This window comes from Natrix helvetica (assembly GCF_964273705.1).
Source record: "Natrix helvetica genome assembly, chromosome: 1".
In the NCBI taxonomy this organism is placed as follows: domain Eukaryota; kingdom Metazoa; phylum Chordata; class Lepidosauria; order Squamata; family Natricidae; genus Natrix; species Natrix helvetica.
This window is the reverse complement of record NC_138548.1, coordinates 233655395-233671793: the sequence shown is the minus strand read 5'-3', so window position 1 is coordinate 233671793 and position 16399 is coordinate 233655395. Positions and strand designations below refer to the sequence as shown.

The 16399-nt window shown below is 39.3% G+C and overlaps 1 protein-coding gene across 2 annotated transcripts in view; it reads left to right on the top strand.

Annotated features, from left to right (window-relative positions):
• WIPI1 (WD repeat domain, phosphoinositide interacting 1) overlaps positions 1 to 16399 on the top strand; it is a 48123-nt gene that overhangs the window by 15541 nt on the left and 16183 nt on the right. For both annotated transcript variants that reach the window (XM_081953803.1, XM_081953802.1), the window contains exons 2-4: positions 2615 to 2697; positions 8771 to 8940; positions 14459 to 14555. In XM_081953803.1, coding sequence (XP_081809929.1) covers positions 8776 to 8940; positions 14459 to 14555 — 262 coding nt within the window. In that variant the 5' untranslated portion in view covers positions 2615 to 2697; positions 8771 to 8775. The remainder of the gene's footprint in view (positions 1 to 2614; positions 2698 to 8770; positions 8941 to 14458; positions 14556 to 16399) is intronic.

Below are 16399 nucleotides of genomic sequence, written 5' to 3'. Positions count from 1 at the left end.
TTTCATCCGAGTTCCCTAGGTAAAAAGGTCTCGTCTTCAACTATTGGGAGGTGGATCAGGTTGGCCATTGTTGAGGCTTACGGAGCCTCGGGAAAATCCCCCCCTTCGGGGATTACAGCTCACTCCACTCGTAGTGCGGCCTCCTCAGCGGCCTGGGCCACAAGGGCGCCCTTCGAGGACATCTGTCGCGCGGCCACCTGGGCCTCCCCTACTCCCTTCATAAGACACTACCGCCTGGACACTTATGCCTCGGCTGAGGCGTCCTTTGGGCGGAGGGTTCTCCAGCGGGTGGCGGCCGATCCTCCCCCTGGGACCCAGTCTTCCCTCCCTGGGACGTAGCGTGGGTATGTCCCTTCAGTGACCCCTCCCTCCACTCTACTGGAAAAAGAACGTTGGTCTTACCTGAACGTTTTTTTCTGGAGAGTGGAGGGAGGGGTCACTTTCCCGCCCTAGGTAGATAGACAGGGTCCGGGAGGGGTAGGATCGGGTGGCCCTGGGCGGCTTTCCCTTGTCTTCTTACATCATGCAGACGCTGACCGTGACATCGCGGAAACTGGGAGCCAACGGGAGAAGCCGAAGGCTAAGAAGTTTTCTCTCAGTCAAATGGACCAATCAGGCTGTAATAACCCTTCAGTGACCCCTCCCTCCACTCTCCAGAAAAAAACGTTCAGGTAAGACCAACGTTCTTTTTAATCTTTCTGTACATGCTAGGAATAGAGAATAAGAAAGAATGGAATAGATACAGCATCTTGCATTTGGAAGTAGCTCTTTAGAGAAAGTACTATAATTCCTATTAACATCAAACAAGAGAAATACTGTTAAATTTTGTTATAGAAGCTTGATGGCAGTTGGTAATGACAACAAGGTCAAAAAATAGACTGGCTGCCTTTTGGAGATTAGTTGCATCAGCTCTGATTATTGAATTGTCCTGCACTTAATATCAGATCTCAGGGATTTCTTTTTTATTCAGCACAAAATCTTTATCCCATTCAGTTCAGGTGAGAGTAGACAATAATACCTATATCTGTCTCAGATTCAGATATAGCCTGATTAAGCAACTAGAATAGAATAGAATTCTTTATTGGCCAAGTGTGAATGGACACACAAGGAATTTGTCTTTGGTGCATATGCTCTCAGTGTACATAAAAGGACAAGATAGATTCATCAAGAATCATAAGGTACAGCACTTAATGATAGTCATAGGGTAAAAATAAGCAATCAGGAAACAATCAATATCAATATAAATAGGAGTGATGAGAAGACTAATAGTAATAGTAATGCAGCCTTAGTGAATAGTTTGACAGTGGTAAGGGAATTATTTGTTTAGCTGAGTGATGGCGTTCGGGGAAAAACTGTTCTTGTGCCTAGTTGCCTTGGTTTTGAGGGTAAGAGTTGAAACAATTTATATCCAGGATGCGAAGGGTCTGTAAATATTTTCACTGTCCTCTTTTTGAATCGTGCAGTGTACAGGTTCTCAGGAAGGCAGGTGGGCAGTAATTGTTTTTTCTGCAGTTTTGCATTCTGCAGTAATTGCATTTTTCTGCAGAAATAGCCCAATAAATCAGTTGGAGGAGGGATGACCCCATGAGCAGCCAATTAAAAAACGTTATTAATAATATATTTTTTTATTTTTAATGCCGTTGTACTGTTTTTATCTGTGATCATACATAATAATAAACACCAAGACTGAAATATTAATGACAAAATGGCCTCACTTGGAAAGAATGACATTTTCAGGCTTTTTTCATTTTTTGGATTTTGGTATTTTGTTTAAATATAAAAATGCATTAAGAGTGTTTTACTAACTTGCCAAGAAGAAAAAAATCATGAGGGAAATCTGGTACTGTGTTTGATTATCTCGTGATTAACTTTAGTGGCAGAAATCTGGCTTCTCATTAACAATTTGCCCAAAGCTGTATCATCTTTCATTCATCCTTCGTTATCTTTCTCTTGCCTTGGCTTTTATTTTGCTTTCCATTTTTTTGTTTTCAGAGTAGTTTCATGAAAAACATCTTACTCCTTGTTCTTTATATATTTTAGTATTTCTGATGATAATTCCTCTTTAAAAAAAGTTTGATCCACTCATGGGCAAAATGATTTCTCAAGGACTTTTCCATAACTCTGTCTTCAAACAACTGGGACTAGTTGAATTAGTGTGACAACTATTTCTTCATATTGTCTGATTTTTTTTTCATATATTCAGAGTGACATGCCTGTGGTTCCTAATTAGTCTTCCACTATATCTCTTTGTGGAAAAAATACCCAAATATTCCAAGAGTGTTTTATATGGGGCATATCTTCTTCTTGTTAGTTGCAAAGTCATGTCTGGCCCATCGTGACCCCATGGACAACATTCCTCCAGGCCTTTTTGCCTTTTGGTACTGTCCATGGGGTTTTCATGGCAAAGATACTGGAGTGGGTTGCCATTTCCTTCTCCTGTGGATCCCGTTTTGTCAGAGCTCTGCTATGACCTGTCTGTCTTGGGCGGCCCTGCATGGCATAGCTCATAGTTTCATTGAGGTACCCAAGCTCCTTCGCCACGACAAGGCAGTAATCCATGAAGGGTGTGTGTGTATTTTGCTGCATGTAATTAGTGTCATTTTCTCTTCTCTAGTTCCTTGGCCATTGGAACCAAAACTGGATACAGACTTTTTTCTCTGAGTTCTGTGGAACAGCTGGATCAGGTCCATGAAAGCAGTAAGTCCGTTGTGTTTTGGCAAAATAGTAGTTGATGATAATTTTTATTCTGCATTATAGCACATTAATGTGCCCCAAATGAGCAATTCATTTTATATTTCCTGCTAGAAAACAGATGGCATTTCTCGGCGGCGGCCTTACTTGTATTCAAGCAGCCATCCAGATGCAGATGCATTAAAGGGACAGTTGCATGCTAAATAAATCAAAACAGTGTGGGAAATTCTCTTACAGTTTGATACCAATATCAGTGTTGGTTAAAAAGCTTGTGAACTTTTTGAGTTATCAATATTTCTGTGTAAATATGATTATAAAACATGATCTGTTTTCCACACGTCCTAAAACTAGATAAAAAAAACCCAATTAAACAAATAATTTAAAAAACACTCTGCTTGTTTATTTAGTTATTCAGGAAAACAAATTGTTTTATTATAATTTTTTAAAATAAGATGATTGAGAACAGGGCAGTGCACACAGAGGGGGTGGGGGAGACATTCCCTTAGGATGGCCAGAGTCTGAAAGCTTAGAGGACTAAACCTCTGGTCCCAGTGATTGAGTCTGGTTGGATCCTGCAACATTAGCCTGGGACACGTATATTTGCCTTTATTTGAGGCAAGGTCATTGCTGAGAAAGCACAATTCATGAGGTGGAAGAAGAGGTGATTATAAGCAGATGGCTAAAACATAAAGAGCCTTTATTCCTAAATACAATGCAGTTAGATCAAAGTAATTCAGGTTTGTTTAGCACAGAATAACTGCATCCTGATACATATTATGCTACCATTGAGTTTATGGGAGTGGCACTAGTAATGTCTCTAGCATAGCAGCCTAGAAATTGGAAGTTTCTGTTTTAGACTTAACATAGTTTAGTGTTTTGTCCAAACAAATTGTACAAGTAAATTTTAATTTTTATCATTATTATTAAATGCAAGCTAGCTTAATTAATTGCGTTTTAAATTTAACTGATTTTGCTAACTATAATTAAGATTAATCCTAGTTGATCTAGCTTTGCTTGATATAGAACTGCAAGTTTGTTTTATAGAAGGCAGAAATGGAAGTTTTCACATTCTTGTGGCTTTCTTGAGTGCATGAGTTGGGAGTGGGTCAAGGGCTATTCTCCTACTTCATGAGATTGCACCCACATCAGATAAATATTATTTTAGTGAGTGAGTTCATTGAATCTTATTCCAGCCATTTTAGAACTGTTGTTTCTGTTAAGTTGTTTCCATGCAACTACTCTTCTTTTTCATATTTGATTGTTACTAAGTTACACTCAAATAGCCAAACATGGTGTAGATTTGACCACAGGAATATTTCCCATGGAGTTTCACTTACAAAATTCAAAATGGATAGATAACGCTGCTTCCCAAGATTTAGCTCTCCCAAAAATGCCGAAATAAGCAGAAACCATAAAGAAAACGCATCACTAAAACATACAGTATTTCTCAGAGTATAAGACACACCTTTTTCCTCAAAAAAGAGGCTGAAAATCTGGGTGCATCTTATACATCAAATACAGCATTTTTTGCCTCCCGAAGCCCCGCCCCTTCACCAAAATGGCCGTGCATAGCCTTATGGAGGCTTTCAGAGAGCTCTTGCGGGCTGGGGAGGGCAGAAATGAGAAAATAATGGGCCGTTTTTTACCCCCACCCCCCCAGCAGCACTCTATAAGCCTCCATAAGGCTATGCATGCAATTTGTTTGACAAAAAACAGGTCCGTTTTTGTGAAAAACTGGCTGTTTTTTGCTCATTTTTGGCTCCCCCCCCCCGGAGCACTCTGCAAACCCCCCCCCCAAGACTATTCATGCCTTTTTAAAAAAACGGGCCCATTTTCACAAAAAATGGGCCGTTTTTTTGGGGGGTGGGGAGAGAAATACAGTAGGTAGGTAAGGAAAGAGAGAGAGAGTAGGTAGGTAGGTAGATGTTTCCAAGTGTATTTATCCATGTGCTGGACAAAGAAATCATTGACAATCTGCAGCACCTAAGATGTTGTTTCTGCTGGCACAGCACTTGATCAATCTAATTCTCATCAATGACCTAGTTATTTGCGGGATCGTATCCTGCCCCATACATCCCTGCGACCAATCCGCTCTCACAGAGAGGGACTCCTCTGGGTGCCGTCCACTAGGCAGTGCCAGAGGGCGGCACCCAGGAGTAGGGCCTTCTCTGTGATGGGCCCAGCCCTCTGGAATGACCTCCCCCCAGATATCAGGACAACGACGGATCTCCGCTCCTTCCGCACGAAACTCAAGACCCACCTGTTCCAACTAGCCGGCCTGGCTTAATCAGAACTTCTAACCTCCCTGGCAATTTTAAACTGTATATTTAAATCTTTTGGGTATTTTAATTGTTTTAATTGTTTTAATTTAATTGTTATTTATTTTAACTTTGTAGCTTTTATTTTCATTTGTATTGTTGAATGTTGATGTATTTACCTCCTCCATGCCACATGCCTTTATATTTGATTGTACGTCGCCCCGAGTCCCTTCGCGGAGAGGGCGCGACTGATAAATTGAATCAAATAAATACTTTAACTAAAGAGCTTTCCGAAAGGAAAATAAAGTTTTTGCGAAAATGGGCAGAGGGTTTGGAGGCCTGCAGAGTACTCCTGGGGGCCGGAGAGGGCAAAAACTATTCTTTTTTCCTTTTTTCTTCTTCGAAATCTTGGTGCATCTTATACTCCGGTGCATCTTATAGTCCAAAAAATGCAGTATATTATTGACTGAACTTTAGGTTTGTTGGAGCAGTTCTCATAGAAGCTGTTGGGTATTGCTAATCCTCAAAATTAGGGCAACAGTGTCTGGGCTGTAGTGATGAAATGGCAGCAGAAAGGTATAAATGCACTGTGATTAATCTCATGAAGAAATAGAAATTGTTATCTCATGCGGGAAACTGGGCTAGGAAAGAAAGTGGAGAAAATGTAGATCTGGGACTAGAACTTCTAATACCGAAGTAAAGTACCATATCTGGAGTGTAAAACTGTTAAATGGCAACATAAAATATTAAAATTCTGATGATATTTAAAGACTGCTCCAATTTGGGCAGATATGGTTAATTTGTCAACGGTTGTATCCGAAGAAAGCCATTATAAAGTAAGGTGCCATACAATCTTATATGTCCGGGTACGTTGAAAACACCCTATTGCAAGTATTTAAACTTACACCAGAACGTAGGTGCACACAGTGAACTTACATTTCTGAAAAACCTACAAATTTGTACAGATAATCCTCAGTTTACGACTACAGTTGACCCCAAAATTTCTGTTGCTAAGTGAGATGGCTGTGAAATGAGTTTTGCTTCATTTTATGATTTTTCTTGCCATAGTTGTTTAGAGGACTGTGGTTGTTAAGTTAGTAACATGGTTGTTAAGTGAATCTGGCTTCTCCATTGACTTTGCTTGTCAAAAAGTTGTAAAAGATAATCACATGATCCCGGGACTTCAACCGTCATAAATATGAGTCGGTTGCCAAGCATCTGAAATGTTTTATCCCATGACCGTGGGGATGCTGCAACAGTCGTAAGTGAAAAACAGCCATAAGTCACTTTTTTCAGTGCTGTTGTAACTTTGAACGGTCACTAAATAAATTGTTGTACTTCGAGGACTATTTCTATCTTTTTACATGACAAATTAAAAGAGAATAATGGTGAATAAATAGTTTGACTTCAGGAAAGGAAGAGAGGGAATTTCAACAGTTTTGTGTAAAGTCAAGCTGTAGAACTTAATTTGTAGCTCAACATAACCTGGTAGGTCAGGATATATTGAATTATATTCTTACTATCAGAACACAACATACTATTCAAGGACAGAACTCCAAGTATTTTTACATGTGACTCAGGCAGACAAAGGGATATCTCTGTGTTGCTACATTTCATGATAGAAGATAGTTGATTTTTAAAGCTGGTTGTTTAAAGCTCTTTAACATGAAATGCTGCAAATACAGTAGAACATGCTGATGGAAAGTTAGACTGTTCGTCCTTTTAATTAAAAACTAATTTTATCTTGTTATGTTTATTGATTTTATTGTAACATCTTTGATGTGAGCGGCCTACAATTTTTAAGAGTTGGGCAGCTACAAGTTTAATGATAATACATTTACTTAATCATTTAATATAAATAACCTTCGTTCATTATCTCAGCTACCTGGATTGGCAAGGAGTGTTTCTAAAGAAAGTGATTGTGCCATATATAAAGGCCATTCTAAATTAACAAAAGCCCAGTTTCTAATGTGCCTAAAAGCAATAATATTTCATTTGTTTGTTTGCTTGTATCCTGCCTTTACTATTTTTACAAATAAGGTGGTGAACATATCTAGCACATCTCCCTCCTATTTTCCTCACAACATATCCAACACACCTCCCTCCTCCTATTTTCCTCATAACATATCCAACACACCTCCCTCCTCCTATTTTCCTCATAACATATCCAACACACCTCCCTCCTCCTATTTTCCTCATAACATATCGAGCACATTTCCCTCCTATTTTCCTCACAGCACATCCAACACACCTCCCTTCTATTTTCCTCATAACATATCCAACACACCTCCCTCCTCCTATTTTCCTCACAACCACTGTGAGGTGGGTTGGGCTGAGAATGACTGGCCCCAAAGTAATACCAGCTATTGTATATTACTAAGTATATTAAAATGTTCTTCTTTTCACAGAATATCATCAGATTTTGGGCTACCTTATTTGGTCTGCAAAGATTCATAAATTTATATTTTTGTTGTCATGCAATGCTGATCCAGATTCTTGTAGCTCAGATATGGTAGCTTTATGTTAGCATTAGAATTTCTAGCCTCAAGCTGATTTGGTGATCACTACCTCTGCTGTATGGCTACAAGGATTACATGGCAGTTTCTCTTTCTTCTTGTGGTTAATTGTGATTTTCTATGTTAAATTATAGCTGGTGTCCAAGCTACTTATCATTGCAAAGTATAAGGATCATACGGCACCTGTATCTGCTCTGGCTATCAGTTGCCTGCAGAAAGATTGCAGTCTTTCCTATTCCTCTGATTTTATGAAATCCATTTGCCTTCACACTACATCTCCCTTCTAATATATTGTAGCTGAAGCATCTAATAAAGGCATAATTTAAAGCCCTGGTGTTGAGCTTTGAAGTGAAACAGATTAGGGACAGATTATTTTTAGGACCACTTCTTCCGCTATGAACCTGCCCTTTACTAAGATATTAGGAAAAAGATGCTGCCATTTGATTATTTGCTTCTTCTCTAGTGTGGCTCCTAGGCTGCAGAGCAGTTCGTTAAAGTCTGTATTTATTTCCACTCTCCCAGTGTTTAAGTAAACAGTATTTAGATATGTATAATATTAATGATATTAAAATCATTGCTAATGATTTTAATGGCTAATTTGGTCTTCATGTTCATTGCATTTTTGTTCCATCACTTTGCATTTATTATGTCATGGCCAGCCCGTGGCCAGCGGAGTTGGCAGCAGATTTGGATAGTGAGGAGGTTGGAGAGGAACATGGACCAGTCCTGGAGTCTGGGGAAGGCTCTGGTGAGGACTCTTGTGTCAGGGGCAGAGAGGGGGCCAGAGCCGTATGCTAGCTATCAGCTGCCTTCAGAGTCAAACATCAGTGAGGCAGATGAACAGCTGGAGCCTATTCCCAGTGTGCCATCTCCAGAGTTGCCAGATTGGTTCATGACTCTCTGAGATTCCTTGCCAAAATATCTGCAGATATCGGCCTGTCAGCTCTCCAAGCTAGATAAGGTGTGTGACTGTAAATCCTCCTTTAAAAGACTTTGCCAGCTGTGATGAGCAGAATTCACTGTAAATTAATAAAAGGGATTTTTACCGGGACAAGGAGTTTCTCTGATGCTCTTGGGAAGCCTCAGTCAGAACATATTGAAAGCTGCCTTTGAGTTTGGAACAAAAAGATGGAATGGAATTAATAATGGAGAATCAATAATGAATAAGTAAATTGAATTGGCTTTTGGGCTTTTCATCAATATTGGAACAATATATTGTAGGATAGAAATGAAGCTAACGAGTTTCTCCTTCCTTTTTCAAAACATGCTGCTATCTCTATGACAATTTTTCACGCTTCCATCCAGATGAAATGCCAGATGTTTTCATTGTGGAGCGCCTCTTCTCCAGCAGTCTGGTGGTGGTGGTGAGTCGGGCGAAGCCTCAGCAGATGAACGTCTATCATTTCAAGAAAGGGACAGAAATCTGCAACTACAGCTATTCTAGCAATATCCTTTCCATCCGGCTCAACCGTCAGGTAAGATCTAGCGGCTTTTTTTTCTCCTGACGGTAAATGATCTGAATCTTCTTGGTGGAAAGGCATCCATCTTTCTCTGATTCCCTTTCAGAACCATTTAACATGTGATAGCTCTCTAGTCTTTCCTTGGGAAGTGTTTATTCTAGAAATAAGAGATGAGATTCACATGCCATGCTAAATTAAACCATGTGGTTTATTTGCTTGTATCAACTTTACATCAGACAATAAGCCGGGGTGTGAATCTAGTCAGTGTTGACGTACTCAGCTAACCATGGTTCAGAGAACCCATGGCTTAACTGAATTGTCACCTTATATTGCAGAGTGATGTAATCTTTAATTACTTATTTACCATGGTGGCCCCAGTGGTTAGAATGCAGTATTGCGGGCTGACTCTGCTCACTGTCAGGAGTTCAGTCCTGACTCGCTAAAAGTTAACTCAGTCTTTCCATTCTTCCGAGGTTGGTCAAATGAGGACCCAGATTATTTGGGGGGAGGGATATGCTGTCACTGTTTAGAGAGTGCTGCAAGACACTATGAAGCTGTATATAAGTCTTAAGTGCTACTGCTATTACATCTATTCCATATCAAAGGAAAGCTTCGATCTTAGTTGAGGTGCATCATATTCCTCTAATTTTATGAAATAATCTTTTTCATGGGTCATGGACCGGCACCGGGCCACAACATGCCAGAAAAATGCCGCAAACAAGCAAAACCCTATCCGCAGGATGTAGGCAGCACCTGAAACCACACCCCCACTGGTCTATGAAAAAACCTCTCCACGGAACTGGTCCCTGGTGCCCCAAAGGTTGGGGACCTCTGATCTATTTGCCTTCAGAGTACATCTCCCTTCTAATGTATTATAGTCATGGCATCTAATACGATAAGTGAAGAATGCTGTCTGTCAAGCATGGCTATAGTCCTTAACATAGCTAAGGACATTATGATGTAAACTAATGAAATGTTATTGTTGCAAATAATGAAAAGTGTAAGAGCCTTTGTGCGGTTATTTTACTTGATTGGACACATGCATGGAAAATTTTAGTATTTTAGAATAGAGGAATCCTTTTAAATTAAGCTGATGAAGGCCTTTATTTCCAAATCATTATTAGTCACATATGTTTGGCAAAATCAAATCTGGTTTCCAGTTGGCGAAAGGTTATGATAGTTTATAAGCAGAATTTTTTTAAAATGGGAACATGAATATGGATTGTTCCTCTGAAACTAAGAGCCTGTTTTGTTGGATTGCATCAGGTTCTGATTCTCAGGAAGAAAGTTCTAGAATTTTGGATAAACTGCTTTATGGTTTCTCCAGAAGCTTCTAATTTGTGGGTGTACACATAAATTATTTATAGATTGTCAATTTGTCATACTTCCAACCTTGCAGGGTCCTTCCTCTTGCCTTGCTTGTACTTAATAACACTGACTTTTGAAAATTGCCATTTTCTATCAGACAAATTTTATAAACCGTCATTTAAGGAAGATCCACCAGGATCCTTTGGGATTTAAGAAGGGAATGATAGTATTGCCTTTCCACTGTTTATTTTGAACATTTGAGAATGCTGCTTGGACATGAAACAAAAATGTGGACAAAATGTGTTTGATCCTTTGAAAACTCAGAACTTACAACTATCCATCTATCAGGGTTTCAAGTAACACTCCCAACGAAAGAAGACTCTGAGGCTTGAGTTCCCTCAAAGTTCCATTTTATTAGAGATGTTGTATTGGTACATCTGGGAAAACCCGAATCAGAAAGTTTCCCAGTTTTCCCCATCCGAAATAAAGTCCGTGCCCAGCACCCACATGTCCGTCAAATGGCCCAATCAAGCACTATCCAAAACTGGAAATGCCTTCTAGTCACCTCAATGAAGCTGCAGGGCAAGGTGGCCTTGACTCTCTGAGAAAGAAAGTTATTTTGATTATATACCCATACTCTATATAACCCCCCTCCCATTTTCCCATAGTAGAAAATGTGGCAGGCCTGAAGCCCCAAATGTAAAAGATGGCTGACATCATCACCAATTACTTCTTAAGTTCACCACCATTGCAGCAACGAAGTATTTTGTCATTGAATAGACTAACTGATTATTCCATACTCATTTGTCAATTATAATCACAATCTGCTTCTCTAAATATCTATATGAACTGGATTGTTATCCACGAAAACTTATTCAGTAAGAGATTTTTTTTAATCTTTCAAGTGACAGAACACTTTGTTTTTGTTGTAAACACAGCCACTCCTATGGGAATTAAATTTCAAAAGTTAACAATATGCTACGTATGGTTGAATCTTTTTTTTTACTTGTCCTGTCCTTTTCAAGCAATGTGACTCATTTGTGTGATCTTGAGAGAGACACATATGTTTCTGCTGTTTTTATAGTCAGAGAAAAAAATCTACATTTTTGACTTGCTATGTAGCAACTGCCTTAACTGAATATCTACAATTTCCCAAGTTGTTCTTTATAATTGAACCATTTTACACTTGTTCAGTTACCATTTTCTTTTTGTCCTTCTAATATCCTATTTGTGCCAGGTGAAATATCCCTTTTTCCATGGATTTTCTCTCTCTCGTTCCAGTAGGAATGCGGGAGACTGGATCTAGACCAGTGTTTTTCAAACATGGCAGCTTTAAGATGTGTGGACTTCAACTCCCAGAATTCTGGGCAATGTACTTCTGGACGAATGACTTTTCTTGTTGGCACTTAGAATTCAGTCGCACTGGAATCTAATTAGGTTCAGGCACATGGCCCATTCCAAAATAGCATGTATAGTGGTAGGTTCTCACCTGAGAATCTAATCTCAAAGGTTGGCATACTGCTGAAATGTTCTTTTGAACCTTCACCCTGATCAGAATTCATTATAAGAAGAAGAGGGCGCATGTTAAAGTCTATGGAGAATAAAGAGGGAGGGGAAAATTTCCCAAATGCTTGGGAAAGTCTTGAGGAATTTTGAATATATCCTTTCTCCAGGGACACTTTGTGGTCTAGCTGAACCTGTTGTAAAACCTTCAATGTAATTTTAAAATTATTTTTCCCTGGCATGTGGAACTATTAACCATCTCTTTTTACTCAGAGCTCAGTGATCAGTGTATAAATGGATTCCTAGAAATACCATGTGCATTTTGGGTCAGACCATTTTTAAAGGATTTAGAAACAAGATGGGATATGAGGCACTCTGGAGAAATAAGACAAGGAATATTGGTTTATGTTTAAATAAATAGCCAGTTTCAGACAGCAAGTGGGGATATTTATATAGGCAGCACATCGATATCTCAGGGAATCCTAGAAGTTATAAAAGCAGAGTATTTCCTTGCAAAATTCAAACTTACCACTGATAATGACACAAGCTCAGAATACACTCTCTTCTGCATGAATCATTTTAGTGGAAAATCTGATTACTTTGCCATTGTGTATGAGGTACTGGAAAATATAGTGCTAGATTATTTGGAAATGACATGTTTATTGAAATAACATGCTTCAATCACTTGAGAGTCCTTGTTTGGAATGCTGCAGCTAGGAAAAAAGGAGCTTGTTTTCTAAAACAAAATGAAGGATTTAAGTACTGAATCCTATTTTTGCAGTAATTTCAAATTTGAGCTTTATGAACCTAAGTTTCTTCTTTAAAAAAATTACATTTTCAGTGGCCTCAGAATTGTTAGGACAATTTCAGATGTTTTATGTTCTTTGCCCCGCTAGATCTTGTAAATGGCTTCTGTGTCTACCTTGAGGAAACGCTAGATTGTTGTAACTAAATGGTCACAACTTGGTTATATACCATTAGCAATTTGTCAGAGATGATACTTTGCCCCTGTTTTTAATATACAAAGATTCTGGAAAAAGAAGAAATCGTGTACCTATTTGCAGTATTAAGGATTTTTCTTGTAACTGACTAGCTTTCTTTAGGTTATTCAATATTTAGCTAAAAATTAGTACAGTACATCTTCAGTATAGTTAATATAGGCTCAGAAATAAGTCACAATAGGTTTAATGGAGTTGACCTCCAGGTAAATAAATACAGGATTGCAGTAGCTTCAGTAAATGCAATTTTCCAAACATATAATCTGCACAGCTCAGCATTATCATGACAGCCAGCAGTATATGATACAGTCAAGTAATTTTGGAGCAAGTGTATCCACTGATTCATTGTTCCAGTTCTTTCCATTTCATAGTACAGAAAGTACAACAGCTCCTACCTGTACTATAATCACTGTTATACTCCTAAATGTTGAGCATATTATCCCAACATAAAGTAAAAAAAAATTGAAAAATAACATTGAAATTTCATGACATTTTAAAATAAGAGTGGGTACAAGGACGTTGTGGCAAATCAAACCTGTTCACCATGCCAAGAATGCAAGTCAATTCTGTTACTTATATTCCATCATTGGAGGTTTTCAAGCAAACATTAAACAGTCATTTGTCTGGGATGATCTGAGGATTCCTGCCTTGGGAGGTGGTTGTACTAGAAAAACTTCCAAATCCTTTTCAACTGTAGGATTCTAGAAAAACGTTATGGAATCATCACAAGGAACTGAGCTTGATTTACTTGAGGTAAAACATTTTTATAAAGGTGTTCTGATCTAGGCTTCCCCAGCAGCACGAAGCTGAGTTCTCATCCCGATAATTCCTTTTATTTAATTTACACTGAATTCCTCTCCAGCAAAGTCCTGGTCCACAGTCTTTCAAGATACTTCACAATTACTGACCTTTATCAGGCTCGGAATGTGGCCAGGGCGATATCTTTCAGATGCCACAATACTTGGCAAGAATGCAGGAATGAACTAATTGTCTCCTGCAAACACCCTTCCCCTTTCGCTCCTCTTTTATTCCCTATGGGAGGGGCCATTCACCAGCCACATGTGGACTTACTCCCAAGTCAACTCTTGTTCTTTAGCTGTTCCCTTCATCTGGCAACTCTGCGCATGTGCACATCGGAAACAGGCTCCAGCTGTTCATCTGTCTCACTGATGTCTGACTCTGAAGGCAGCTGATAATTGTCAGATGGCCCTGGTCCCATCTCTGCCTCCGACGCAGAGCCCTCATCAGAGCTTTCCCCAGATTCCAGAACTGGCCCATGTTCCTTCCCAACCTCCTCACTGTCTGAATCTGCTCCAGCTCTGCCTGTGGGCCAAAACAAAAGGTAACACTCCCATGTCACAGAACTATAGGGACTGATGTGTGAGATGCTACTTCTGAGTTACCGTATATCTATCTCTGTTTTTAAAAACAAATATGGCACGTTACAGAGAACTGTTTGTGGCCTTGTTTCTGCCTAACATTTCGATAATCATCTTTCTTCCCACAAAAAAAAAAAATTGCTGAAGAAAAAAATGATATAATTATGCAATGCATATCAAAAGAGGTAGAACTAGAAGTTCCTCCTACTCACTCCCTCGAAGGTAGTTTGAGTTATCCTGTGACCGAATCCTTCTGGAATGCCCTAATGGGATCTGGCAGCACTTGGGGTCTTTCTCATGCCTAAATAACAAGAGTTTTGTTTTCATTTTCTTTTATCCTTGCAGAGACTGATCGTTTGCTTGGAAGAATCTATTTATATTCATAACATTAAAGACATGAAGCTTCTGAAAACAATCCTGAACACCCCTCCTAACACCACAGGTAAGGGAGAAAACATGAATTGCCAAAGAAGAGTAATGGGCTTTGTGAAAAGAATAATCTTTCTGGCCTTCTTCTCTTCATAGCGCCAGTAGAAAAATGTTCCTGCCACTTTCTGCAATAGGAATAGTTTGGTCTTGTTGTTATTTCTAACTATAGCCATAAACTAACAACCATGGTAGATTAAGTATTAAGTATTTTGGCTGTATTCTGTTCTAACTGTTGTAAGTTTACATCATTATAGCTTTCCCGGGGTTATTGCAACATGTCCTTCTGTAATTAGCAAGACCTCTATCTACTTCTGCTCCCTAAACCAATGCTCAGCTTAGTCTCTATTGCTACCAATCTGTCCTAACTCTATTGCAAGGCAATGGAAACTCTGAAGACGGTATGTGTCAATGGCAGCTTCAGTTATTCTGAGGCAAGATGCTCTTTTGCTTTCCCCATCCAGCCCAGCTAGCAGCCATTTGCTGTGGGCTGATATTGGCTACGCAGGTAGATCAGTTCTGGATCAGCCCTTCTGGGGATGCCATCAGTGACATGTTATCCCCTTGTGCTCTTGCCACGCTAAATTTTTAAAAATGCCATTTATGGTAACTCAATATATTAACTGCTTTTCCTTAAAGTGCCATAAAATTGGTTCCAAGATGTCATACCTCCATACCTCCTGTCTCCCATGGTATCATGTCAATGCTGTGAACACAACCTGCTAAATATTATGTTTGGCCCAACACCAAGTGGCATTAGAAATACAAAGAGAACGTTCAGTATTAACACAAGGACTTGCTCCTTATCTGTGACTGGACTATTATGACATTTGCAAATGTCAACGGTTTTGTATTTGTGGTGTTAAATTTGCCTGTAGGCCAGGATGGAGAAAAAGTAAAGTGTGGGATTGAAAGACTTAAGGAGCCTTAGTGGAGCAAAGCTTGTGAATCTTTAGTTTTGTCTGTCCAGCCCAGTAATTGCCTAAGGATTCTTGGAGTTGTGGGTCCAACACATGTAGCAAGTTGGAGAGGCCTTATCTCTGCAGGATAGGCTTGCCTCTGCTTTCTGACACTTTCTGAATCTTCAACTGGATTATCTGTGTGTGCTGCAGATTCATCCCTCATTTGCTAGAGTCGGTAGCTAGCATGGAAATGTGCAGAAAGATCGGGTAAAGTGGGTTACAGAAGACGAGGATACTGTATGCAGTAAGGTTTTTGTGTGTGAAAAAGAGTGAAGGTGCACAAAGTGGAAAACAGATTTTGTTTTGAGCTTAACGCAACAGCCGAACAAAACATGAAACAGTTTCAGCATTGTGCGTTCCCGTTCAACAAATCCCCAGGCCCAACAAAACAAAGCCCTGCCAGCATTTATAAACACATCTGAACAAAAAGGGCCTTCAGATAGTCATCACTGCATCTATTGTTTTCTGGTAGTTTTGTGTTTTTTATGTCTTTTATGGTTTTTTTAATACTTTATGGTGTAAACTGCTGGAAATGGACTTCTGAGTTCCGCGGCTTATAAATTAATTAAATAAATAAAAGCCATCAGGCATACAACATTTCCTCAGCAAAAATAATAATGAAGATGCTATTTTATATTTCATTTGCCAACCTATTTGGGGAGGGGGGGAAGCGGAGTTGGGGGGCTCAGTAGACAGCCCAAATTGGCAAATACATCTTTGTGACAAGTGCATTTGGAATTGCATCAGTGATGCACAATAGTGTGAGCTTGATGAACAAACTTTTAAGAATCCATAATCAGGAGGGCACAAGAGCATGCATAAAGTGCTTACTGCTCCCCCCCAATTCATTGGATTTCTCCCCAAATAGGTGCCCCTCAACAGTCAAGACTGAACTCAA